Source organism: Lithobates pipiens, unplaced genomic scaffold (genome assembly GCF_037356315.1).
Source record: "Lithobates pipiens isolate NorthernLeopardFrog02 unplaced genomic scaffold, aLitPip1_a1.2 Scaffold_35, whole genome shotgun sequence".
Lineage (NCBI taxonomy): Eukaryota > Metazoa > Chordata > Amphibia > Anura > Ranidae > Lithobates > Lithobates pipiens.
The window spans coordinates 9,000,465-9,028,370 of record NW_027507811.1 but is presented as its reverse complement, the minus strand read 5'-3'; the positions used below and the strand labels follow the sequence as shown (position 1 = coordinate 9,028,370).

The 27,906-nt window shown below is 47.1% G+C and overlaps 2 protein-coding genes across 2 annotated transcripts in view; one reads left to right on the top strand and one right to left on the bottom strand.

The window, feature by feature from the left end:
- The window catches only part of LOC143955475 (uncharacterized), a 53,437-nt gene that overhangs the window by 3,077 nt on the left and 22,454 nt on the right, over window positions 1-27,906 (top strand). Inside the window, exon 6 of the mRNA XM_077465516.1 lies at window positions 289-1,526. Within this exon, the coding sequence (XP_077321642.1) occupies window positions 289-1,526 (1,238 nt within the window). The remainder of the gene's footprint in view (window positions 1-288; window positions 1,527-27,906) is intronic.
- LOC143955804 (uncharacterized) lies at window positions 16,477-19,551 on the bottom strand. The gene is made up of 4 exons (XM_077465925.1): window positions 19,332-19,551; window positions 19,129-19,217; window positions 18,838-18,973; window positions 16,477-18,306 (listed from the first exon to the last, which is right to left on the bottom strand). The coding sequence occupies exons 1-4, from the start codon at window positions 19,414-19,416 to the stop codon at window positions 17,351-17,353; spliced, it is 1,266 nt and encodes a 421-aa protein (XP_077322051.1). The 5' UTR covers window positions 19,417-19,551; the 3' UTR covers window positions 16,477-17,350.

Here is a 27,906-nt window from a genome sequence, read left to right as displayed (position 1 = left end):
TGTTGGGAAGATGGCAATGAGTGATAGAGGGGGAGGGGACACTCGTCCTATAATCCCCTCATCACTGTCACTCCTATAGAACATAGTTCTCGTTGTTTCCTCACTCTCTGACTAAGGTCCATGAATAAAGAAATGATCTGGTAGGAGATCAGAGGACCCATTTACTAGTTACCTTGAGGGGGGAATTGTAAGATCCTCAGAGACAAAGCTGCCTGATGTGGGCGGAGTCCTGGTTTAGGGGAACCAATCAGCTGATGTCTAGTAATAATCTTTGTATTTCTATTTTAGTAGATGGACGGGAGATGAGGAAAACCTCAGAGGATTGTCTCACTTTGTCTCCAGACTGTAAAGTAGAAGATGAGGACATCACACAGTATAGTCCAGGAGAAAACCCGACTACCTCAAATGTCCATCCGGCACCACACAGTGTAGATGGACCATCGTATTCCTCTTATCCCGAGGAACCTCAGACTGTGCGGGACGGTGCCGGACCATCGTATTCCTCTTATCCTGAGGAACCTCAGACTGTGCGGGACGGTGCCGGACCATCGTATTCCTCTTATCCCGAGGAACCTCAGACTGTGCGGGACGGTGCCGGACCATCGTATTCCTCTTATCCCGAGGAACCTCAGACTGTGCGGGACGGTGCCGGACCATCGTATTCCTCTTATCCCGAGGAACCTCAGACTGTGAGGGGCGGTGCCGGACCATCGTATTCCTCTTATCCTGAGGAACCTCAGACTGTGCGGGACGGTGCCGGACCATCGTATTCCTCTTATCCCGAGGAACCTCAGACTGTGAGGGGCCGTGCCATCCTTCCAACAGATAAGAGGTTTCCCTGTACTGAGTGCGGGAAGTGTTTTCATTTTAAATCCTGTCTTCATGTACATATGAGATCTCACACAGGGGATAAGCCGTTTTCCTGCCCTGACTGCGGAAAAGTTCATTTAACGAAATCCCAGCTTTCCATACATCAGAGATATCACACAGGTGATAAGCCGTTTTCCTGTTCTGAGTGCGGGAAATCTTTTTCATTCAAGTCACATCTTAATACACACCACAGATTGCACACAGGTGAGAAGCCGTATTCCTGTCCTGTGTGTGGGAAATGTTTTTCAGACAAGTCCTCTCATAGAAGACATCAAAGATTACACACTGGGGAGAAGCCTTATTCCTGTCCTGAGTGCGGGAAATGTTTTTCTTTCAAGTCACATCTTAATACACACCACAGATTGCATACAGGTGAGAAGCCGTATTCCTGTCCTGAGTGTGGGAAATGTTTTTCAGACAAGTCCTCTCATAGAAGACATCAAAAATTGCACACGGGGGAGAAGCCGTATTCCTGTCCTGAGTGCGGGAAAAGCTTTTCATTCAAGTCACATCTTAATACACATCAGAGATCTCACACGGGGGAGAAGCCTTATCCCTGTTCTGAGTGCGGAAAATGTTTTTCAGATAAGTCCTCTCATAAAAGACATCAGAGATCTCACATGAGGGAGAAGCCGTATGAAGGAATTGTTCCTCACTGAAGTCCTGTCTTCCTTTACGTAAGGGGTCCCGCACAACCCTCAAGGTTTATTAGTGAGTGCGGGAAATGTCTTGTATATGAATGTTGCTGGACATGTGGCGATTAAGCACACCCTGATATACACCTCAGATATACTCCATGGCTGATCTCATCATGGAAGAAACAGTTGATAAGGAGATCAGAGATCACCAAAGACATGGATGAAGTGTTGTACTGTGTTGGCCATTGATAACAGAATAAAAATTGGAGTCATTACCTCTCATTGGTTGAGTACATTTTGTGGTGGAAGATTTCACAAACACTAACAGGTCTGTTTAACCGCTTCAGGAAGGTTTAACCCCCCACCCCCCCTTCATGGCCAGTAAGGATGGGTGGACGGTTCATCCCAAGCATGAGTTTGGGCTGAACATTGGCTGTTAAGAAGTTCTCCGAACAACTGAATTATAAGGTTGTTTGACCGTTTGTTCGGCCCCCCGAATGACCACAAAGCACTGCTCAGCCGCACAGTGCATTGAAAGCCCTGATTGGCTGAAGCAATGAAAGCTTTGCCCAATCAGGGCATCAAGCACTGTCAGAGCCATGAATGGACTCTGTCATGATGACTATCCAATCATGGCTCATTACTCCTCATCCCACCCCACACTATAAAAATATTCTTTCTATAGCAGCCACTTGTAGTGTGATGGTGGCGTGGAGAAAGATAGAACGGGGCTCTGTTCAGTCCTACTTGACAGTTAGTGTGCTATAATGTGTGATTCTAATTCTATTGTCGGTAGCATATCGGTTCAGTGTGAGTGTAGTGCGACCATTCATCTTTACATTAGGGTGAATGTAGGGATAGTTCAGTCAGTGTGAGTGTAGTGACCATTTAACAGTTTTTTTTTTATGTGCGTTACTGCAATTTAACACCATATATTTAATTGCATTGCTGCAAGTTTAATGCCATATACTTCTGTGCATTACTGAAAGTTTAACGCCACATAGTTCTGTGCATTACTGCAAGTTTAACGCCATATAATTATGTGCTTTACTGAAAGTTTAACGCCATATAGTTCTGTGCATTGCAGCAAGTTTAACGCTGTATATTTCATTGCATTACTGCAAGTTTACCGCCATATAGTTCTGTGCGTTACTGTAAGTTTAACACTTTATATTTTATTGCCTTACTGCAATTGCACCACTGTATATTTTATTGCATTACTGCAAGTTTTACGCCATATAGTTCTATGCGTTACTGCAAGTTTAATGCTGTATATTTCATTGCTTTACTGCAAGTTTACCGCTATATATTTCATTGCATTACTGCAAGTTTATTACCATATAGTTCTGTGCGTTAGTACAAGTTTAACGCTTTATATTTCATTGCCTTGCTGCAATTGTACCACTGTATATTTTATTGTGTTACTGCAAGTTTAACACCATATAGTTCTATGCGTTACTGCAAGTTTAATGCTGTATATTTCATTGCTTTACTGCAAGTTTACTGCTGCATATTTCATTGCATTACTGCAAGTTTACTACCATATAGTTCTGTGCGTTAGTACAAGTTTAACGCCATATAGTTCTATGCGTTACTGCAAGTTTAACGCTGTATATTTCATTGCATTACTGCAAGTTTACCGCCATATAGTTCTATGCGTTACTGCAAGTTTACTACCATATAGTTCTGTGCGTTAGTACAAGTTTAACGCCATATAGTTCTATGCGTTACTGCAAGTTTAATGCTGTATATTTCATTGCATTACTGCAAGTTTCACGCCATATAGTTCTGTGCAATACAGCAAGTTTAACGCTGTATATTTCATTGCATTACTGCAAGTTTACCGCTATATATTTCATTGCATTACTGCAAGTTTACTGCCATATAGTTCTGTGCGTTAGTACAAGTTTAACGCCATATAGTTCTATGCGTTACTGCAAGTTTAACGCTGTATATTTCATTGCATTACTGCAAGTTTACCGCCATATAGTTCTATGCGTTACTGCAAGTTTACTACCATATAGTTCTGTGCGTTAGTACAAGTTTAACGCCATATAGTTCTATGCGTTACTGCAAGTTTAATGCTGTATATTTCATTGCATTACTGCAAGTTTCACGCCATATAGTTCTGTGCAATACAGCAAGTTTAACGCTGTATATTTCATTGCATTACTGCAAGTTTACCGCTATATATTTCATTGCATTACTGCAAGTTTACTGCCATATAGTTCTGTGCGTTAGTACAAGTTTAACGCCATATAGTTCTATGCGTTACTGCAAGTTTAACGCTGTATATTTCATTGCATTACTGCAAGTTTACTGCCATATAGTTCTGTGCATTAGTACAAGTTTAACACCATATAGTTCTGTGCGTTACTGCAAGTTTTTAATGCTGTATATTTCATTGCATTACTGCAAGTTTACCGCTGCATATTTAATTGCGTTACTGCAACTTTAATGCCATATAGTTCCAAGCGTTACTGCAAGTTTAACGCCATATATTTTATTGCATTACTGCAATATTATAGTGTATCCATGGAGTGTGTCTGTGTCGTGAATACTCAAATTAAAGTACACCAAACACTGCTTTCCATTGATTAAAGTGCATCCACGTACACATTTACACATCTTTATTACATTTTGTTAATAAGCACCCCCTACTCCCCCCCCCCCCCCCCCATCATGTCTGAGAGGATAGCAAAGAGAGGCAGACGTTCCCATGGCACTGTAAGGGGACGGGCAGCGTATGTGTCCACAGACAAAGGTGGACGTGGTCAGTCCTCAGGCAGGGCATCATTTCCTGTTTAGTGATGCTGCCCGTGCTATCCAGCCACAGCATGCAGAGGAGTTGGTGGACTGGCTTACTAAACCGTCCTCATCCTCTGTCACCCAAGCACAGACTAGTGCGCAGTCCCCTGCAGCTGTCAGAGTGGCAAAACCTGCCTCCTTGCCCACAGCTATTCCTACCATAGCCCCAGCATCAGGTATGGAGGAGTCAGCAGAGTTATTTGAATACAGCAGAGTAAACTCCTTCCTGTGTCTTACTGGCTCTCATATCCCGAATCTACATACCAGGAAGTCATGAAGTTTTCTATGAGCACAGCAGGGGCTAAGGTAAGGCCTTGTTCTAATAATCAAAGAAAGCTTTTATTTTTCTGCAATCGAGGTACATTAATGGTATGTTGGTACATAGGGGGGCTGGAATATAGAAAAAAAACTCAACAAAAGGTGAATTCAGTCTTTAAAGATGGGAAGTATGTAGCAACATGGGGATGCAGAGGTGAGCAGCGCTGCAAGAGGGTGACAAGGGACGAAGAAGTGAGCAGTGTCGGAAAAGGTTGGCAGGGGATGCGGAGGTGAGCAGCACTGGAAGAGGACAACAGGGAATGCAGAGGTGGGCAGCCTTGGAAGTGGGTGGCTGCAGATGCAGAGGTTAGCAGCACTGCAAGAAGGCAAGGGGGTGGAGAGGTGAGCAGCACTGCAAGAAGGCAAGGGGGTGGAGAGGTGAGCAGCACTGCAAGAGGGCGAAGGGGATGCAGAGGTAAGCAGCGCTGGAAGAGGGCAACAGGGGGGGCCAAGGCGAGGAGTGCTGCAACGGGAATACAGAGGTGAGCAACGTTGCAGATGGGTGGTGAGGGGGATACAGAGGTGAGCAGCAATCTAAGAGGGCAACTAGAAATGCAGAGGTTAGTAGCACCGCAAGTTGGCGACGGGATACAGAGGTGAGCAGCGTTGCAGATGGGTGTCGGGCCATTCAGAGGCGAGCTCTAAGAGGGCAACAGGGGAGGCAAAGGTGAGCAGCACTGGAAGACAGCGAGGGGGGATACAGAGGAAAGCAGTGTTGGAAGCGGGTGGTGGGGGATGCAGAGGTTAGCAGTGTTGGTAAAGGGAGACGGGGGGGCAGAGGTGAGCAGTGCTGGAAGAGGACAATGGAGGATGCCGAGGTGAGCAGTGTTGTAAGAAGGCGACGGAGGATGCAGAAGCAAGCAGCACCGGAAGAGTTCAACGGAGGATACAGAGGTGAGCAGCGTTGGAAGTGGGTGGCGGGGGATGCAGAGGTGAGCAGCGCTGGAAGAGGGCAACAAGGGAGGCAAAGGTGAGCAGCACTGAAAGAGGGTGAGGGGGGATACAGAGGTGAGCAGTGTTGGAAGAAGGCGACGGAGGATGCAGAAGCAAGCAGCACCGCAAGAGTTCAACGGAGGATACAGAGGTGAGCAGCGTTGGAAGTGGGTGGCGGGGGATGCAGAGGTGAGCAGCGCTGGAAGAGGGCAACAGGGGAGGCAAAGGTGAGCAGCACTGAAAGAGGATGAGGTGGGATACAGAGGTGAGCAGTGCTGGAAGAGGGCAACGAGGGGAGCAAAGGTGAGCAGTGCTGCAAGAGGCCGACGGGGGGATACAGAGGTGAGCAGCACTGCAAGAGAACAACAGGGGAGGCAAAGGTGAACAGCGCTGCAAGAGGGCGACCGTGGATGCAGAGGTGAGCAGTGCTGGAAGAGGGCAACAGGGGAGGAGCGCTGCAATGGGGGATACAGAGGTGAGCAGCAATGCAGGTGGATGGCAGGGGATGCAGAGGTGAACTGCACTCTAAGAGAGCGAGGGGGATGCAGAGGTGAGCAGCATTGGAAGTGGGAGCTGGGGGATGCAGAGGTAAATCGTTTTGGTGAACGGCGGCGGGGCAGAGGTGAGCAGCGTTGGTAAAGGGGTGCGGGGGATGCAGAGGTGAGCAGTGCTCTTAGAGTATGGGGGGGGCAAAGGTGAGCAGCACTGCAAAAGGGTGACCGGATACAGAGGTGAGCAGCGTCGCAGGTGGGTGGCAGGGGATGCAGGAGTGAGCAGCATTTTTAGAGGGCAACAGGGGATGCAGAGGTAAGCAGCACCACTAGAGGGGGGGATACAGAGGTGAGCAGTGCTGGAAGAGGGTGGTGAAGGCAAAGTTGGAAGAGGGCAATAGGGAATGCAGAGGTGGGCTCTGGGCAGCATTAGAAGAGGGTGATTGGGGATGCCAAGATAAGCAGTGTTGGAGGAGGGTGGCAGAGGATGCTGATGTGTGCAGTCTTGGAAGAAGGTGGTAGGTAATGCAGGGGTGAGCAGCATTGGTAGAGGACGGCAGGAGATGGAAGGGTGAGCATGGTTTGCAAAGGGTTGCAGGGCTGAGCATCAGAACATCAAAGAGTTAAATGGCCCTCACTGTTGGAGCATGGAAGGTTTTGGACAAAAATGACCTGGCCCTGTTCTTATTAAGGATTAAGAACCACTGGCCTTGTGTCCATGGCTGCCAGGACACAGACAGGGCGAATATAGATTGGTGTGGCATGCTATGTGTGCAGGTATCGGTCCAGTCCGCTACTGCACCCAAAGGTGGCAACCCTACCCTGACTAGACATGTGCATTTCGTTTCGTTCCGATTCGAAATTTGGACGAATTTTCATTATTCGGACATTCGGATGCATACGAATTACCGAATTACAATGCTAACGAATTCAACCGAATTCGGCCGAAATTCGACTCGATACCGGATTCAGAATGATTTCAACATGATTCGACATTATTTCAACCGCATTCGAAATGATTTGAACATGATTCGAAATGATTTCAACCGCATTCAAAATGATTTCAACATGATTCGAAATGATTTCAACCGCATTCGAAATGATTTCAACATGATTCGAAATTATTTCAACCGCATTTGAAATTATTTCAACATGATTCGAAATTATTTCAACTGCATTCAAGATGATTTGAACATGATTCGAAATGATTTCAACCGCATTCGAAATGATTTCAACATGATTCAAAATTATTTCAACCGCATTCGAAAATATTTTGTGACCAGACTTTAGGGCCATGTATCTTGGGGTCACTTGCTAGAAACTCCAAATTTGGATATGTTGTAGCGCTAGTACTATTGTGTTTGCATACCAAATTTGGGGTTTCTAGCTATAAGTGACCCCGAGATATGTGGCCCCAAAATCGGGTCGCAAAATGTCATTCTCTGCTGCAGAAAAGTGCTTGACATTTTGTGACCCGAATTTGGAGCCCCGTATCTCGGGATCACTTGGTGCTAGAAATTCTAAATTTGGTATGCAAACACAATAGTACTAGCACTACAACATATCCAAATTTGGAGTTTCTAGCATCAAGTGACCCCGAGATACTTGGCCCTAAATTCGGGTCACAAAATATTTTCGAATGCGGTTGAAATAATGTCGAATCATGTTGAAATCATTTCGAATGGGGCTGAAATAATTTAGAATCATGTTCAAATCATCTTGAATGCAGTTGAAATCATTTCGAATCATGTTGAAATCATTTTGAATGCTGTTGAAATCATTTCGAATCATGTTGAAATCATTTCGAATGCGGTTGAAATCATTTCAAATCATGTTCAAATCATCTTGAATGCAGTTGAAATTTCGAATCATGTTGAAATCATTTCGAATGCGGTTGAAATAATTTAGAATCATGTTGAAATCATCTTGAATGCAGTTGAAATCATTTCGAATCATGTTGAAATCATTCCGAATGCGGTTGAAATAATTTCGAATCATGTTGAAATCATTTTGAATGGGGTTGAAATAATTTCGAATCATGTTCAAATCATTTCGAATGGAGTTGAAATAATTTCGAATCATGTTGAAATAATGTTGAATCATGTTGAAATCATCTTGAATGGGGTTAAAATCATTTTGAATGCGGTTGAAATAATGTCAAATCATGTTGAAATCATTTCGAATGCGGTTAAAATAATGTCAAATCATGTTCAAATCATTTCGAATGGGGTTGAAATAATTTCGAATCATGTTCAAATCATTTCGAATGGGGTTGAAATAATTTCGAATCATGTTGAAATCATCTCGAATGGGGTTGAAATAATTTCAAATCATGTTGAAATCATTTCGAATGGGGTTTAAATAATTTCGAATCATGTTCAAATCATTTCGAATGGGGTTGAAATAATGTCGAATCATGTTGAAATCATTTCGAATGCGGTTGAAATCATTTCGAATCATGTTCAAATCATTTCGAATGGGGTTGAAATAATGTCGAATCATGTTGAAATCATTTCGAATGGGGTTGAAATAATTTCGAATCATGTTCAAATAATTTCGAAGAAATATTTTCGAATGTGGCCGATTTTTCGAATTCGGTAGAAAACTAAGTGAAATCCGAAAACGAATTTAAGGAAGTTAACGAAATATAACTAAACAAAATGAATGAATTAACAAATGAAAACTAAACGAAACTAAACGAATTATTTCCTTTTGCACATGTCTAACCCTGACTACAGAATCCCGGGTTCCTTGACTGAGACTTCCTACTCCTTTGAAACGCCAGTGTCCACTTTTCCATTCTGCTACCCTCCCACGTTGTCGGAGTAGCCCAGGGATGAACCTGGGGCCAATTTCGAAACGCAGAGAGCCACGTTCACATAACGCCAGGAGAACTTCCTCATAGCCAATTTCCTCTGTGAGGCCAGCGTCTGAGATGGGGTGGTCCTATTTTATGAGGAACCCATTCTTTGCATAGAGATGGGGTGGTCTAAGTGCTGTAGAAGTCGGTCTCCAGAGTGTGACAACGTTGTCACCCCTTCAAACCACCGGTTTCCGAAACGGATATGAATAGCTAATGAGTTCTGACTGACAGCGTACAAGAGAAGGGGGCATACACACAGAGGCCATTCCTATGATATATTGCAGAGTATAGAGGGACACTATGGAAATATCAGTAGCTGATATAATCTCCTTTAACCACTTTCAGCCCCGGACCATTTTGCTGGTCAAAGACCAGACCACTTTTTGCGATTCGGCACTGCGTCGCTTTAACTGACAATTGCGCGGTCGTGCGATGTGGCTCCCAAACAAAATTGACGTCCTTTTTTTCCCACAAATAGAGCTTTCTTTTGGTGGTATTTGATCACCCCTGCGGTTTTTATTTTTTGCGCTATAAACAAAAATAGAGCGACAATTTTGAAAAAAACGCATTATTTTTTACTTTTTGTTATAATAAATATCCCCAAAAATATATAAAAAAACATTTTTTTCCTTCAGTTTAGGCCGATACGTATTCTTCTACATATTTTTGGTAAAAAAAATTGCAATAAGCGATTATTGATTGCTTTGCGCAAAAGTTATAGCGTTTACAAAATAGGGGATAGTTTTATAGCATTTTTATTAATAATTTTTTATTATTATTTTTTTTTACTAGTAATGGCGGCGATCAGCGATTTTTATTGTGACTGCGACATTGTGGGGGAGCCATCGGACATTTTTGACACATTTTTGGGACCATTGTCATTTATACAGTAATCAGTGCTATATAAATGCAGTGATTCCTGTGTAAATGACACTGGCAGTGAAAGGGTTAACCAGTGAGTGGCAGTGTAGGGGTTAAGTGTTCCTAGGGGTGTGTTACTAACTGTGGGGGGGTTGGGCTTTCATTTAGTGAACACTGATCTCTGCTCCAATCACATGGAGCAGAGATCAGCGTCAGTAGTTGCTAGGCAGAATGGAGAAATGTTGTTTACACAGCATTTCCTCCATTCGGCCGCTCCGTGAGACGATCGCGGGGATGCCCGCGGCGATCGAGTCCGCGGGTCCCGCGACCGGACTCACGGGGGTCCCGACCAGCGCGGGAGCGCGCCGCCGGCGGCGCGCTCCCGATGGCAGAGCGGCATCGAATATTGGACGTACCTGTACGCCAATATGCCTGCCCGTGCCATTCTGTCGACGTACATCGTCGTGCGCTGGTCGGGAAGTGGTTAAACTGATGATGCCCAAATCAAAGAACAGTCCTAACAGAAAGGACAAGCAGAAGTTCTGGCCATGAGCATGCAGCGTCTGTCACATACCTGGTCGGAGTCTGAAGTGACGAGGTCGACCTCCCTTGCATCTCCAGCCCAGGCCCCACTGAGCCCCCTTTCACACTTATACGACTTGTCCCAACGATTTTGGACTGCAAAAATCTCACGACAAGTCATTCTCCATGATTTTGAATGACTACCTTCAAAGTAGTTCCTGCGCTACTTTTTTTTCTGAAGTCGGATCAGAGTCGGATTCCGTATTAACTGCCCCTACTTTGGCATGCGACTTGTGCATAAAGGGGAACTCCACACCAATTTTATTTTTTTTTCTTTAAGAAAAAAAAAAAAAACAGCATGGGTTCCCCCTTCATGACCATACCGGACCCTTCGGTCTGGTATGGATTTTAAGGGGAACCCCCACGCCCAAAAAAATGGCATGGGGTCCCCCCCCCAAAAATCCATACCAGACCCTTATGTGAGCACCAGCCTGGCCGGTCAGGAAAGGGGGTGGGGACCAGCAAGCTCCCCCCCCCCCGAGCCGCACCAGGCCGCATGCCCTCAACATGGGGGGTGGGTGCTTTGAGGCAGGGGTGCCCCCCCACCCCAAAGCAACTTGCCCTCATGTTGATGAGGACAAAAACCTGGCTGTTGGTTGTCAGGGTCTGCGGGCGGGGGGGGCTTATGGGAATCTGGGAGCCCTCTTTAATAAGGGGGTCCCCAGATCCCAGCCCACCACCCTATGTGAACGAGTATGGGGTACATCGTACCCCTACCCACTCACCTGGGGGGGAAAATGTGCCAATAAAAAAAACACACTACACAGGTTTTTAAAGTAATTTATTAGGCAGCTCCGGGGGTCTTCTTCCGACTTCGGGGGGTCTCTTCTCCCGCTCTCCGGTGTCTTCTCCCGCTCTCCGGTGCCTTCTGTCGGGCTCCTCCGCTATCTTCTTCCAGCTCTTTTACTAACGTTGGCCCGGTCTTCTTCTTCCTCGTCGCAGTTGAAATTGGCGTGGAGTTCCCCCCCCCCCTAATTATTTGGTAATCAAAGTCGTGTCCCTGCTCATAGAAGTCGTACTTCAAGTCGTGGGGCAAAGTCGGATCCACAGTCGTATGACTGTCTTGCCAGAATCGTGGCGGCGAAATCGCTGCAAAATCGCGCGACTTTGGAGTAGCACAAGTGTGAAAGGAGCCTGAGGTGTGAGACGGAGGGTGCCAAGGGACAGGAGGAACACGAGTGCCTGTAGGTGTAAGTTGCAGAGCTTGTGGCAGAAGTCGAAGACTCTGAGATTCAGGCAGAACATCAAGTCCGGAAACACGTGATGATGCTGGGTAGATCAACCGAGGTTAAAGGGGGAACTCCACCAGGCTTGCAGTTCCAGGAAATGCGGCTTGTCAGAGCTTCCAGGAGCCAGGAGCGCACCGTGTTCAATGGAGATTGGAAGAGAAGAAGCTCAGATACTTGCATAGAAAACAAATTCGCCCATGGGACTTTAAATGAGTTGGTCATATAGGTCAACTTAGATAAGTATAAAAATATTTTTATTCAATTTCAAGAGAGACATGGTTGAATGCACATAAACATAGTAGCATCGTCAGGCATGATTTAACCATTGACATAGTAGTAAAATAGATCATATACATATACAACATAATACTCGACGCGTTTCACGAGCGTGGCTCGCTTCCTCAGGAGTTGGTGTATATGCGGGGTTTCTAGAAAATATATATAGCGATACCCTCACTTAAGAGGGCCGCAAGTTTGGTTTGGGCCCTGAGCACAGCTCCGCCAACCCCCCCCCCGGCAATCTGCTCTACCCACTCTGGCACAGTTAGTATCTAGCAATACACATTAAATCACTTATACTCTAAATATGTGTGTGCGTGGGTGGATAACTCAAGCTCATAGACAATCTTTGAAAGTATATAACTGACTTTACTAGTTGTTTTATAAAAGGAATAACATGAATCGAACATTTGGTTTGCAACACATAAGCAGGTCCCTGCAGTAACCAGTAATAAAGATAAACAGAGTAATCAGCATAATAAAGTATTGCTATGCAACTCTAGCGCTGCCCTTTTTCAGCTACTTCCCCGCATGGGTAAACTAACACCCAGCACTATCTACCTATGCAGTCAGGCCTGACTGATCTAGATGGAAGTCCAGTGAAACAATATTCGCTAGGAATCTTTCGGTGGTGCACTTGAAGAACAACTTTGTAATCCAAACGAATAATAAAGATAAAGTATCTGTCTTTAAACAGCTCTCACCACCCGGACAAGTCCAAGTCCGTTTCCTCCGCCTATTCGTCTAGGAACAGGAATCCACCGACCTCCGAGTCTTCAATCCTTCTGGTGTACTGCAGCAAGGATGAGAAAATGTCTCTCAGGTGCAGCTAGGCTGGCAGAGGGCTCTTTGGAAAAGAGCACAAGGCCCAGGCTTCAGGCCTTGTGCCTCCAGCAGTTCAGCACAGACCTCCTCTTGCTAGGAGGGGGGGTGTCCAAAGTGAGCGAACTAGGCCTCTCCCCCTCCTTATATGCCCTCCCCCATGAGTCTCTGGGGAATAACTCCAAACATCCTGGGAACCAGCGGGGTTCTGGGAACAGTAGTTTTATAGTCCTTAAAGAGACCCCGCTACATATATATATATATATATATAATAGATAACAGTAAGATATAACATTCAATGGTAATTTAGGTTGAAAGAAAGCATGTGGCCTTGTAAGAGGCACTACATACGTGTATGCAGCGGCAGAAAATGTTCCAACCCGGGAGCTGAAGAGGCGTAACCAACAGCAACCAAAAACGGGGGCCAGTAGGGGGCGGACTAGGCAAGAGCAAAGGCTAAAAGTGAAGTATATCCTGAACTGCTCCATAGGCTCCATAAGCTCAGATACTTGGAGGAGGCGTGGAGCCAGGCAGGAAACATGAGCCAAGTCAAAGGATCAGCCAGAGTCAGCAGCGAGCGGGCAGCGAAGAACCAGGGCATCAGACAGAAGAAACGTCAGGGATAAGCCAGAATCAGGAACCAGTAATCGGCAGTATAATCGGAATCCAAAGGGTATGTCAGTGGTAAGCCAGGTCAGCAACGGATGATTAAACAGGATACAGGCAGGTCACAGGGAAATGGCTTAAACCAGTCAGCATTGAGCAAGGGTCAGCGCGTCCTTTAAATATGGTGCTGGCGCCAGAGGGAACTGTGGACAGGCTCCCGCGAGCGCGCACATTCCTTTACGCATTGGCGCAACTGGTGATCAGCCAGGTTCCGTATGCGCCCAATGTGCTACAACAGTTCTCTTACAGCGTCTCTCTCTCTGGGACATCTGCAGTCCGGTCCTGTATTCCCGTCCTATGCCTCCTTCCTCTGCTCCCTTCTTTGTACGAAAAAAAAGACTTTAGCTTGACCCCCGTTAGCCAGCATGTTAGTTCCGAGTAATGGAAGGCTGCTCCACCCTTGATCCACAGGACCCGACTGAGGGCGGACCACCTGTATTCTGAACTTCCCTGGTCTGGTAATTGTTTTTTTTTATAAGGGGGGGGGGACTGTACTGGGGGAGAGAGCGGTACTGGGGAGAAGAGGTGTACTGAGGGGAAGAGGTGTACTGGGGGAGAGAGCGGTACTGGGGGGAAGAGGTGTACTGAGGGGAAGAGGTGTACTGGGGGAGAGAGCGGCACTGAGGGGAAGAGGTGTACTGGGGGAGAGAGCGGCACTGAGGGGAAGAGGTGTACTGGGGGAGAGAGCGGTACTGGGGGAAGAGCTGTACTGAGGGGAAAAGGTGTACTGGGGGAGAGAGCGGTACTGGGTTGGTGGAACCTGCACTGAGGTTGGAGAGCTGTAGTGGGGAAGTGGAGCTGTACTACGTTGGGGAAGGTACACTTTGGGGAAGAGCTGTACTGGGGGAAGATGTAATAGGGGGGGGGGGGCTGTACAGAGGGAAAGAGCTTTACTGGAAGGGGGGCTTTACTGGTGAGGAGGGCTGTACTGAGGGGACAAAGCTGTACTAGGGGTGCAGAGATTTACTATGGAGGTAGAGCGATGCTGGGGGGAGAGCTGTACTGCGGGAGGAGCTGCAGCAAGAACACAGAGCTATACTGGGGGGGAGAGCTGTACAGGAGGAGATGGTACTGAGAATTGTACCGGAGGAAAGATACTAAGGGAGCAGAGTTGTACTGGGGGGGTGCTATACTGGGAGGGGAGCTGTATTGGGGAAGAGCAATACTGGGGGTTCAGAACTGTACTGGACGGGCAGAGCTGTAATGGGGGGGAGCCTTACTGAGGGGCAGAGCTGTACTGGGGAGGGAGTGTACTGAACTGAGGGGGCAAAGCTGTAATGGGGGAGAGCCTTACTGAGGGGCAGCGCTGTACTGGGGAGGGACTGTACTGAACTGAGGGGGCAATGCTGTAATGGGGGAGAGCCTTACTGAGGGGAAGAGCTGTACTGGGGAGGGACTGTACTGAACTGAGGGGGCAAAGCTGTAATGGGGGAGATCCTTACTGAGGGGGCAGCGCTGTACTGGAGAGGAACTGTACTGAACTGAGGGGGCAAAGCTGTAATGGGGGGGAGCCTTACTGAGGGGCAACGCTGTACTGGGGAGGGGCTGTACTGAACTGAGGGGGCAAAGCTGTAATGGGGGGGAGCCTTACTGAGGGGCAGCGCTGTACTGTGGAGGGACTGTACTGAACTGAGGGGGCAATGCTGTAATGAGAGAGATCCTTACTGAGGGGGCAGCGCTGTACTGGGGAGGGAGTGTACTGAACTGAGGGGGCAATGCTGTAATGGGAGAGATCCTTACTGAGGGGGCAGCGCTGTACTGGGGAGGGAGTGTACTGAACTGAGGGGGCAATGCTTTAATGGGGGAGAACCTTACTGAGGGGGCAGCGCTGTACTGGGGAGGGACTGTACTGAACTGAGGGGGCAATGCTGTAATGGGGGGAGCCTTGCTGAGGGGCAGCGCTGTACTGGGGAGGGAGTGTACTGAACTGAGGGGGCAATGCTGTAATGGGGGAGAGCCTTACTGAGGGGCAGCGCTGTACTGGGGAGGGACTGTACTGAACTGAGGGGGCAATGCTGTAATGGGGGAGAGCCTTACTGAGGGGCAGCGCTGTACTGGGGAGGGAGTGTACTAAACTGAAGGGGCAATGCTGTAATGGGGGAGAGCCTTACTGAGGGGGCAGCGCTGTACTGGGGAGGGAGTGTACTGAACTGAGGGGGCAATGCTGTAATGGGGGGGAGCCTTACTGAGGGGCAGTTCTGTACTGGGGAGGAACTGTACTGAACTGAGGGGGGCAAAGCTGTAATTGGGGAGAGCCTTACTGAGGGGCAGCGCTGTACTGGGGAGGGACTGTACTGAACTGAGGGGGCAATGCTGTAATGGGGGAGAGCCTTACTGAGGGGGCAGCGCTGTACTGGGGAGGGAGTGTACTGAACTGAGGGGGCAAAGCTGTAATGGGGAGAGCCTTACTGAGGGGGCAGCGCTGTACTGGGGAGGGACTGTACTGAACTGAGGGGGCAATGCTGTAATGGGGGAGAGGCTGTGCTAGGGGAATGAGAGCAGTACTGAGGTAGGCTGATATTTATTTTTTATTTTGTGTGTGGGGAGGGGGGGTAAATTCATACCAGACCGGGTAGGCCTGGTTTGATTGTTAGGGGGAGAGCCCCACGGGCAATAAGTGAATGGGGCCGGATGACATCACTGGTTGCTAAGGAAGGGGCAGGAGCCAGCCCTCTCTGCTTTTTTAACAATCCCGAAAGGAAGAAGAAGGAAGTGACATATAGTAGCAGGAGAAAAGCTTGCTTCTATGTATAATGTTTGGCTACTGCCGAACGGGCTGAAAGTCTGCTGTTCAAATGAACCCCCCGAACAAACATGTCTACTCATAACACGACAGCCAGCAGCCTGCTGAGCAGAATGTGAGATCTTGAGGTCTTCAGTGATGAGAATGGAGTTGGTGTTCCAGAAACACAGCTTGACTCCTCAGAAGACTGGGCTATTTGTATTCATGCCGATCATCTTGTTTGGAGGGACACGGAACATAGAAAAGATGGACAAGTACAAGCGGGTAAAACCAAACCACTAAGACACAAGATTAAAACTAAAACCTAAAAAGGATGGGCCTTACTTGTAGTGTTAGAAAAAGGAAAAGAGAAGAACATTTCATCATACAGATCTGAAGGAAGACTTTTATCAATTAACTTACAAAGAACATCATGAGTTTAAGAAAGGAACCATTTAACCTTCATTTGCTTCATAGCAAAGAAAATGTTAATTTATTTGCATTTTATCACTTAAAAAATGTTACAGCTGAAAACGTCATATTTTCCACTTTCATCCAGCAGGTGGCTCTCTCCAGGCAAATGAAGCTTCTTGTGAATGCTGATTACTAATGCACTGAAATTGTCAGTCCTATCATGTAGACAGTTCTCCTCTTCTCTTCATCCACAGCTAGATCCTGATGTCTTTCTGTGAAGCTTCTGCTGAAGATCAGGAGAGATCAGACTACACTACTAGGGACCTAACCGGCAGCGACGCCCCCTCCTTCTCTCTCCTAGAGGGACCCAACCGGCAGTGACACCCCCTCCTCCTCTCTCCTAGAGGGACCCAACCAGCAGTGTCACCCCCTCCTTCTCTCTCCTAGAGGGACCCAACCGGCAGTGACACCCCCTCCTTCTCTCTCCTAGAGGGACCCAACCGGCATTGACACCTCCTCCTTCTCTCTCCTAGAGGGACCCAACCAGCAGTGACACCCCCTCCTCCTTCTCTCTCCTAGAGGGACCCAACCGGCAGTGACACCCCCTCCTTCTCTCTCCTAGAGGGACCCAACCGGCAGTGACACCCCCTCCTTTTCTCTCCTAGAGGGACCCAACCAGCAGCGACACCCCCTCCTTCGCTCTCCTAGAGGGACCCAACTTGAGGTGACACCCCTCCTTCTCTCTCCTAGCAGAGGAGATCAGACAGAACTTTGAAGGCTTTAGTGGATTCTGATTTCGTTCTAAAGTTTTTCTTCCATGATAAAGATCAGAGGAGCGCTCAGCCTGGTTTATATCAAGGTGAGCTTCTTCTCAGTGTGAGATCTCCAATATATGGCAAAATATGATTCATATAGAAGACATTTTCCGCATTCAGGACACTACTACAACTCGAAGGTTGTGTGGGTTCTGTGATGTTCGGTATGACAAGACTTCCTTGAAAAACATTTCCCACACCCACAGCTTCTCCCTTGTGAGATTTTTTATGTCTGACAAGTTCTGATTTCCGCCCGTAACATTTCCCGCACTCAGGGCAGGAAAAGAGTTTATCCCATTTGTGGCATGTCTGATGTCCAGTAAGATGGGACTTCTGGGAAAAACATTTTTTACACACGGCGCAGGAATACGGCTTCTCACCCGTGTGCAATCTTTCATGTCTAGTAAGACTATTCTTATCTGAAAAACATTTCCCGCACTCAAGGCAGGAATATGGCCTCTCCCCCGTGTGAGATCTGAGATGTATCACTAGGTGGGATTTCTGTGTATAACATTTTCCACACTCAGGACAGGAATACATGTTCTCTCCCGTGTGAGCTCTCCGATGTCTGGAAAGGCAGTACTTCCATGAAAAACGTTTCCCGCACTCAGGACAGGAAAACGGCTTCTCACCAGTGGGAGATTTGCACTGTGTGACACGTTCTGATTTATAGGGAGAGGATTTCTTCCATTTCCAGGAATGTAACTCATTGTGAGATCTCTTATGAGCAGAAAGGCTTTGTTCAGAGCTAAATCTTTCCCCACATTGAGGACAGGAAAATGTCTCTTTCCTCTGAATTCCGGCCCCATCCCCCAAAGTACGAGTTTGCTCAGAGTCGGAGGGATTCCATGGTCTATCCACACTGTGAAGTCCACCATCCATAGTGGAGATCATTGTCTTTTCTCCTCCACAATCTCCTGTGATGTCCTCATCTTCCATTTCCCAACCTGGAGATAAAGTGAGACGATCCTTTGAGGGTTTCTCCATGGCGTGTCCTGGAAAAATATAAAAACATCATCAATAGATATGAGAGGGTTAGTTCACTTCCATCAAGATCCCATCTGGATCAGGCAGATATGAGTGAGGAGATGTTCTCTGTGGAGGTCCCATCCAGCCGGGACTTTTCCCCCCTCTTCAGTCAAAGGTTCTTTGGTCCTCCCAGATCACTTCTACATTTACACAGCCTTGTCAGAAGAGCAGGAACCAATGGGGGCTGGGAGGTCCATGCTCTTTACACAACCACAAGACTATTTTTATAAAAAAAAAAAACATTTAGCTATAAGTCTTCTGGAAGAAGAGGAACCAACCTAAGAAAGGCTCAATCTGTGTTATCATATATGTGATACTGTAACTAGGAGTGACCCACAACCTAATACTGCCAGCTGAACCACAAATAGGGTATCAGTACAGGGAGGAGACCATTATCAACCTATTATTGGCTGATGTCACTCAGCTCCCGCCCTACTCTGGACCAATCAGTGAGCAGTAACAGAGCAGAGCTAAGAGAAGAATATATGATGGGTCACCTGTGCTGAACTCTGTAGGAGTGTCCTCCTCTATGAATGTCCTCGTCATTCCAGCCTCCTCCGTATATTGCTGATCATCCCTCACATACGTCTCTTCTACTTCACCCTCAACTTTCATCTTCATCAGATCTTCACCCTAAACCAACAGAATGGCAGAAAATAACATCTGTAACATAGAAGTATTTATGATGTGAGATCACATAGAAAATATCATCTTGTAGAGTCCACACATCATCTCCACATGTCAGAGTGTTCAATCACTTTATGTTCCCGACCCTCAACTCCACCTACCTGATGATGGTGGGGGATGGGGTGACCTTCCTGTGTGGAATACAGAGGACGGGGACATCTCTCTGGTGGGTTCCCATTACTGGATCCATCTGTAGGAAACACACACACTGACTGAATACATTGTTTCTATGTGTTTATCAGATGATGGGGGATGGGTGGAGCCTCCGTACTGCTCTCTCCTTTACAATAAAGTCTCCTCTTACCCGGTGATGTGAGGGGCGGCTGATTGTCCATCATGACGTCCTTGTAGAGATCCTTGTGTCCTTCTAAATACTCCCACTCCTCCATGGAGAAATAGACAGTGACATCCTGACACCTTATAGGAACCTGACACACACAATGATACAGTCACCATCCAGACACATCCCTTGTCTGTTACTGGATAATGTCCCAGAATTCCCAGAATCCTCCTCACCTCTCCTGTCAGCAGCTCCATCATCTTCTTGGTGACTTCTAGAATCTTCTCCATGTTGTGTCTCTCAGGTTTTAGGGAGTCACATGGAGGCACTGTGATGGTCATATGATCACCGGACTTCACAAGAGGAAATCTCTGTATTGGAGAACCAATAGGAATATCATGTTAGAATCCCAGAATCCTCCTCCCCTCTCCGGTCAGGTCTGTGTTTTATTAATAGAGATGAGAGTGATGTCATGTGACCTCCCAGAATCCTCCTCACCTCTCCGGTCAGGTCTGTGTTTTATTAATAGAGATGAGAGTGATGTCATGTGACCTCCCAGAATCCTCCTCACCTCTCCGGTCAGGTCTGTGTTTTATTAATAGAGATAAGAGTGATGTCATGTGACCTCCCAGAATCCTCCTCACCTCTCCGGTCAGGTCTGTGTTTTATTAATAGAGATAAGAGTGATGTCATGTGACCTCCCAGAATCCTCCTCACCTCTCCGGTCAGGACTGTGTTTTATTAATAGGGATAAGAGTGATGTCATGTGACCTCCCAGAATCCCCCTCACCTCTCCGGTCAGGTCTGTGTTTTATTAATAGAGATAAGAGTGATGTCATGTGACCTCCCAGAATCCTCCTCACCTCTCCGGTCAGCAGGTAGATTATCTCCAGGGTGAGGTTTAGTATCTTCTCAGTCATGTGACTCTGGTCCTCCTCCATCCTCAGTGATGTGGTCATGTCCTCCATGAGGGATTCCCTGTAGACGGATAAAGGAGAATTACCTGGACTATTTTTGCTTTGTTTTAGATCTGCAGACAAGGGACGATAAATAGGATCTTTCTTTAATTGTTTAGATGTTACCTTTGGAGGGTAGTAGAAGCGCTATTCTCAGCTGTGGAGAACATCTACCCTGTATTTCAATATGTTTGTCTTTATTATATAAGCTTTGTTTAGGAAGAAAGAGGGAAAAAACTATTATATCTGCTGGAGATAAAAGACGTCACAGTGACGTCTTTGGAGGAAGAGGACGGACATGACGGGGGGGTTACTAGGTGTAAATATAAAATAAGATCTTATTACCTCCTCTGCTGCCAGTTTCAGCAATGTCTCCTCTCCACTTCCTGTTTACTTCTGACATCACTTCCTGTCCAACTTCCATAGAGACTTCCTATCTGGATAGAAGTAAGATCACCACCATGTGTCGCTCAGAGGAGCTGCAGCTCCAAGAAACATCTCATAGTGTAAACATGGCCTTGTGCTGTGTGTTTTAGCATTTTTGAATTGTTGTCTTGCCATATTTGCCCCTTACATACTGTATATTTTGGTATATTTATTATCTGTCCACATATAATTCACTGAAGAGAACAAGTAGTAGAACTTTGAAGAAGGCCCATCTCTGTAGCCTGGTGGGTCTTTCGGTACTGAAAAGTCCATGTTCTGCTCTTGATGATGACCTTCCCCGTGTGGAGGAACTTCTCATCATAGAAGTGACCATCACAAACAACCCCTAACACCGCGTACACACGACCGGTTTTCCCGTCGGAATAAACTCCGAAGGTTTTTCCGACCGAGTTCCGCTGAAACTGTCTTGCCTACACACGATCACACCAAAATCCGACTGTCTAGAACGCGGTGACGGACAACGCGCACAACGGGACTAGAAAAAGCAAGCTCAATAGCCAGTAGCCAATAGCCGCCGTCTCGAACTTGCTTCAGAGCATGCGTTGTTTTTGGTCCGTTGGAACGGCATACAGACGAGTGGTTTTCCCCGATAGGAATTGGTTCCATGGGAAATATTTAGAACATGTTCCATTTCTGGGTCAATCAGAATTTTCAAAAAAAACAAAAACAAGAGGAGGCGCACACGCGATCAGAATATCCGATGAAAAGATTCCGTCTGACTTTTTCTGCCGGAAAGTCCGACCGTGTGTACGCGGCATAAGATGGCACTTCTACAGATATCGTCCAAAATGATGTCAGCACACAGACAACCCAACGAAGATACAGGAAGAAGGGCTTCTGAGTAGAAATTAGCTTGAGCATGTATCTGTGGTGGTGAGCCCTTACAGATTGCCAAACTTGGGGTTCCCCGGTGTGCGGAGTCTAATTCCCAACCTCCTTATTCACCAGAGTCCGTGATGGTGGACATGGACTTGCAGTAAGCCAGAATCAGGTCGTGGCCCCCAGGTACGTCCAACTAAGGATGCGGAGACAACTCGCGTGTGCAGAGCACAATCAGCAGGAAATCCAGGAGACAAGCCGAGGTCAGGACGGTCAGCAAACAAGCTGGTGACCAATTCCTGGGTCGGAGGCACAGGGTACACAAGTGACATGCGAACAGGAGCTCAGAGAACTGTGAAGTTGCTCAAGCAATGTGGGTTACACTGAGCATGTCTTATATAGGTAAGAAAACTAGCGGACGGGCCAGGAAATGATGGAAGAAAAGGCAATAAATGTCCACAGAATGGCAGGCGACACTAGGGTTGCCACCTGTCCAGGATTCACCCGGACAGTTCGGGTTTGGATTCTTGTGTCCGGGTTTCAGTCTGCCTGAAACCCGGACACATTATTTAGACTGGGCTGTGGCTTCCCATGTAACTGAGATACAGTGGAACCTTGGATTAAGAGCATAACCCGCTCCAGGAGAATGCTTGTACTTCAAAGCACTCGCATATCAAAGCAAGTTTCCCCATAGAAGTCAATGGAAATAATAATTCGTTCCGCATTGACTTCTATTGCATGCAATACCGCATGTGGCCAGAGGTGGGTGGGGCGGGTGCCAGAAATATTCGGGGACAGCTAGGCTGATCTCGGAAAGCCTCGGAAACACTCAGAAACTGAGTACTTCCAAGGGTTTCAGAGTATTGCTGAATATTTCCAAATGGCTCCGAACGGTTCCCGAACCCTTCCGAGTGTCACTGGGCCCCCGCACCTCTAGCCAAATGCGGTATTGCACACCCCATTAGCTTGAATTCTGCAGTCTCGTTCTATGCTGTCTAAATAAACAGATTGTGTCACAATATGTCTGGGCCACATATCCCATGACTGTGATTCAGAAGCAGATGACATGAGTAATGATATGTAATGATGATGTGTAATGTACACCTCTGTATTAACCACACCCATGTTCTATGCAATGATTGGCTGATTAAGGGTGCATATAAAATGCAGCCCCTCCCAGAATAAATTAGACAACTGCTAAGCTGTAAATGTGCTGGTCTGTTTTTCGTGTTGTCTCCTAATGCTGCAGCGTTAGTTAAAGGGTTTCGTGAGTATTGTAATTGCGTTAGTTATACCTCTAGCTGGTCTTTGTCAGGTATATAGAAATACCATTTTGATCATAACGAGCAGGAAACTACAGGCTAACTTGTGTGACAGTAACCCCACCCTCCCCCCCCCCCCCCCTTTACGTGGTCTTCCCACTCGTTAGGGCTAGGCTTGAGAGGAAACATCTGATGAAAACGTTTCACTAAACGAGGGGCAGAAACATCGAAAGAAGGAATCCAACAACTTCTCCTCAGGACTATATCTCTTGTCAATTAGATACAAAAAACTGTGATTCAGAAGCAGATGACATGAGTAATGATATGTAATGATATGTAATGATGATTTGTAATGTACACCTCTGTATTAACCACACCCATGTTCTATGCAATGATTGGCTGATAAGGGTGCATATAAAATGCAGCCCCTCCCAGAATAAATTAGACAACTGCTAAGCTGTAAATGGGCTGGTCTGTTTTTCGTGTTGTCTCCTAATGCTGCAGCGTTAGTTAAAGGGTTTTGTGAGTATTGTAATTGCGTTAGTTATATCTCTAGCTGGTCTTTGTCAGGTATATAGAAATACCATTTTAATCACAACAAGCAGGAAACTACAGGCTAACTTGTGTGACAGTACACCCATCCCCCCCCCCCCCCTTTACGTGGTCTTCCCACTCGTTTAGGGCTAGGCTTGAGAGGAAACATCTGATGAAAACGTTTCACTAAACGAGGGGCAGAAACATCGAAAGAAGGAATCCAACGACTTCTCCTCAGGACTATATCCCTTGTCAATTAGATACAAAAAACTGTGATTCAGAAGCAGATGACATGAGTAATGATATGTAATGATGATGTGTAATGTACACCTCTGTATTAACCACACCCATGTTCTATGCAATGATTGGCTGATAAGGGTGCATATAAAACGCAGCCCCTCCCAGAATAAATTAGACAACTGCTAAACTTGTCTACTACTTGTCAACTACTACAAAAAACTGTGATTCAGAAGCAGATGACATGAGTAATGATATGTAATGATGATGTGTAATGTACACCTCTGTATTAACCACACCCATGTTCACACCTGGAGAATTTAGAATCCAAGATTTTCCTAATTTCATGGTGATCCGAGGTACTGACTGTTGGAGAAGGATGACGAAGAGGACGAGAAAACCTATTGATGATGTGCGGTGTCAGGGGAGGGACATGGAGAACATTGGGGATCCTTAGGTGTGAAGGGAGACGAAGCTTGAAATTGATAGGGTCAACCTGGCAAGGAATGTTAAAGTGACCAATCAAACGAGGAGCAAATTTCATAGAGGGTACTCGGAGAAGGATATTCTTGGTAGAGAGCCAAAGCTTGTTACCGGGACAAAATTTCACTTGACCAGAGTTCCAATCCAGATAGGACGAGTGTTTCTGCAACCACAGAAGTGCAAGAATGAGGGGACGAGAAGACTTATGCCACGTACCACACATGCCACACGATCAGACTTTTTCGACAGCAAAGGTCCGATGGAACGAATCCGTCGAACAATTCAATCGTGTGTGTGGGCTCCATCGGACCTTTGCTGTCCAAAAATCTGACGGACTTTAGAAATAGAACATGTTTCAAATTTTCTGCCGGATCCAGTTCCTACGGAGAAATCCGCTAGTCTGTATGCTAGTCCGACGGACAAAAACCGACGCTAGGGCAGCTATTGGCTACTGGCTGTGAACTTCCTTATTCTAGTCCGGTCGTACGTCATCATGTATGAAACCGTCTGACTTTGGTGTGATTGTGTGTGGCCAAGTCCGTTCATTCGGAAAGTCAGTTGGAACTCTGCCGAAAGTCCGTCGGGAAGACTGTCAGACCTAGTCCCTCGAAAAGTCCGGTCGTGTCTACGTGGCATTGGGACGGATCAGGAAGGAGAGTTCCTCACAATGAAGAACACCGGCATGCATGGTTATGGAGGAAGTTCGGAACTGTAGGGGTCATCCTAAGGCCAAGGTAGAGCCATCAACTGCAGATACTGATAGAGGCAATGCCAAGGGAACAAGAGGAATGCCAAGGACTGCTCAATGAAATTCCCAGCTGCCCCAAAGAACTTGATACAAGTTCAGGGCCTAATGGAGACAGGTATGATAAAATCGAGGGGAAAGTGTCGGATTTCAAGTTCTGGTCTAGACCTGAGAGTTTTCCAGACAGACAGGACATGGTTTTGTTATAGTATTTGACCGTCAGCCCTGCAGTAAAGGCCTAGGCCAAGTCTCAGGTGACACGACGGCTCTTGTGGAGTGAGGCGCGTCTGGCCTAATTACATAGGTTCTTCAGATGCCAACATAGCTCCAGAGATGGGTTGTTCTGGGGTTATCTGGCCAACAGGAGCTAAATGACCTACTAAGGGCAATAAAGTCATCCAAGGTGGTGGATTTAGTTCTGCCAACTACTGTGCTTCAAACTTAATACGATCCACTTGACCCTGCCAACATTTTCTGTAAGGTCCTCATTATTCCATGTCGGTTCTGAAGCCAAGATGTGAAACTGAACTGTATATTGGCCAACATGTTTCCTTGACAAATCCAAAAAAATGAGCTCCAGAATTGGATGGGCAGACACATCGAAAGGTTTTGTGGAAAGCTTGCAGGAAAGCAGAGAGCTTGGAAACAGTAGGATCTTCATGTCCTCTGTCCCATGTAATGTCCCTTGTCATGTGCCCTGTCCCATGTAATGTCCTCTGTAATGTGCCCCATCCCATGTAATGTGCTTTGCCCCATGTAATGTCCCGTCTCACGTAATGTGCTCTGCCTCACGTAATGTCCCCTGTCATGTGCTCTGCCCCATGTAATGTGCTCTGTTCCATGTAAGGTCCTCTGTCCCATGTAATGTGCCCTGTTCCATGTAAGGTCCCCTGTAATGTGCTCTGCCCCATGTAATGTGCCCTGTCCCATGTAATGTCCCTTGTCATGTGCCCTGTCCCATGTAATGTGCCCTGCCCTATGTAATGTCCCCTGTCATGTGCCCTGTCCCATGTAATGTGCCCTGTCATGTGCCCTGTCCCATGTAATGTCCCCTGTCCCACGTAATGTGCTCTGCCCCATGTAATGTGCTCTGTTCCATGTAAGGTCCCCTGTCATGTGCCCTGTCCCATGTATTTCCCCTGTCATATGCCCTGTCCCATGTAATGTGCCCTGCCCTATGTAATATCCCCTGTCATGTGCCCTGCCCCATGTAATGTCCCCTGTCATGTGCCCTGCCCCATGTAATGTCCCCTGTCATGTGCCCTGTCCCATGTAATGTGCCCTGCCCCATGTAATGTCCCCTGTCATGTGCCCTGTCCCATGTAATGTCCCCTGTCATGTGCCCTGTCCCATGTAATGTCCCCTGTCATGTGCCCTGTCCCACGTAATGTGCTCTGCCCCATGTAATGTGCTCTGTTCCATGTAAGGTCCCCTGTCATGTGCCCTGCCCCATGTAATGCCCCCTGTCATGTGCCCTGTCCCATGTAATGTCCCGTCATGTGCCCTGTCCCTTGTAATGTGCCCTGCCCTATGTAATGTCCCCTGTCATGTGCCCTGCCCCATGTAATGTCCCCTGTCATGTGCCCTGCCCCATGTAATGTCCCCTGTCATGTGCCCTGCCCCATGTAATGTCCCCTGTCATGTGCCCTGTCCCATGTAATGTGCCCTGCCCCATGTAATGTCCCCTGTCATGTGCCCTGCCCCATGTAATGCCCCCTGTCATGTGCCCTGTCCCATGTAATGTCCCGTCATGTGCCCTGTCCCTTGTAATGTGCCCTGCCCTATGTAATGTCCCCTGTCATGTGCCCTGCCCCATGTAATGTCCCCTGTCATGTGCCCTGCCCCATGTAATGTGCCCTGCCCCATGTAATGTGCCCTGTCATGTGCCCTGCCCCATGTAATGTGCCCTGTCATGTGCCCTGTCCCATGTAATGTCCCCTGTCCCACCTAATGTGGTCTGCCCCATGTAATGTGCCCTGCCCCATGTAATGTCCCCTGTCATGTACCCTGCCCCATGTAATGTGCCCTGCCCCATGTAATGCCCCCTGTCATGTGCCCTGTCCCATGCAATGTCCCCTGTCCCATGTAATGTCCCCTGTCATGTGCTCTTTTCTATGTAATATGCTCTGTCCCATGTAATGTCCCCCGAATTGATCAGCTTTGCAGGAAAATAAAGCACAAGTTTCACATTAAATAGGTACATTTTGGTCCCTCTCTCCTTGCAGCCCTTCACACCATAGACTGTATTGGTAGTCATTCGGGTCTGAGCATCAACTGGTCTAAATCCCAGATCCTTCCGCTTGATCATTTCCCCCCTGTGCCCACGTCCCCTCCTCTGAATCTCCCTAGGGTTTCCGTGATCAAGTATTTAGGAGTGCAGGTCACTAGATCGCTGACAGACTATATACCCCTGAACATTGAACCCCTTTTCACCCTGATCAAGAACAAGACTCAAACTTGGGCCAGACTACCTCTGGGTGTTATGGGACGCATCAATCTGGTCAAAATGATACTCCTGCCCAAGATATTGTATTTGGTGTGGCATGCACCCCTGTATATACCACAAAAATTTTTCAAGACGATTGAATCAATTCTTAATTCATTTATATGGGGCCACAGCAGACACAAATTGTCTTGGAGACTTCTGAAGAACCCAGTGACAATGGGAGGGGCTGCTCTTCCAGATTTCCAGGATTATTATCTTGCCTCCCAGTTGTCCCACTTCTATCACTTTGACAAGAGCGAGCTACCAAGATACCAGACATTACTTTGTAAACGCCCTGACGACCCAGCCCACACCCCACTTCAGTCAGTCCTTAGAGCCCCACTGTCCAGACGTCCCCCTCATCACAAGGTAGACATGCTGACGCACCACCGGAGGATATGGCGGGCGGCCCTTAACAAACTTGGGACCCCACAGGTTCATTCTTACACGCCTCTCTGGTTCAACACCCATTTGCCCGAATTGCTGTCCGTTCCGGACCCCGCGGCCTGGACACGCTATGGGATCCTGTATGTGCACCAAATTATGACTAACACTGGGATTAAATCCTTTCAGTCACTAAAGGAAGAATTCACACTCCCTAACCATCTTTTCTTCAGATATTTACAGCTCC

Bases quoted from the DNA above. Each gene is read 5' to 3' on its own strand.
- LOC143955804 (XM_077465925.1), bottom strand. From the start codon at position 19,416: ATGGAGGAGTGGGAGTATTTAGAAGGACACAAGGATCTCTACAAGGAC. The intron at 19,218-19,331 runs GTAAGAGGAGAC...TGTTTCCTACAG, and splicing joins GCCGCCCCTCACATCACCGG to ATGGATCCAGTAATGGGAAC. The intron at 18,307-18,837 runs GTGACCCATCAT...ATATTTTTCCAG, and splicing joins TCCTACAGAGTTCAGCACAG to GACACGCCATGGAGAAACCC.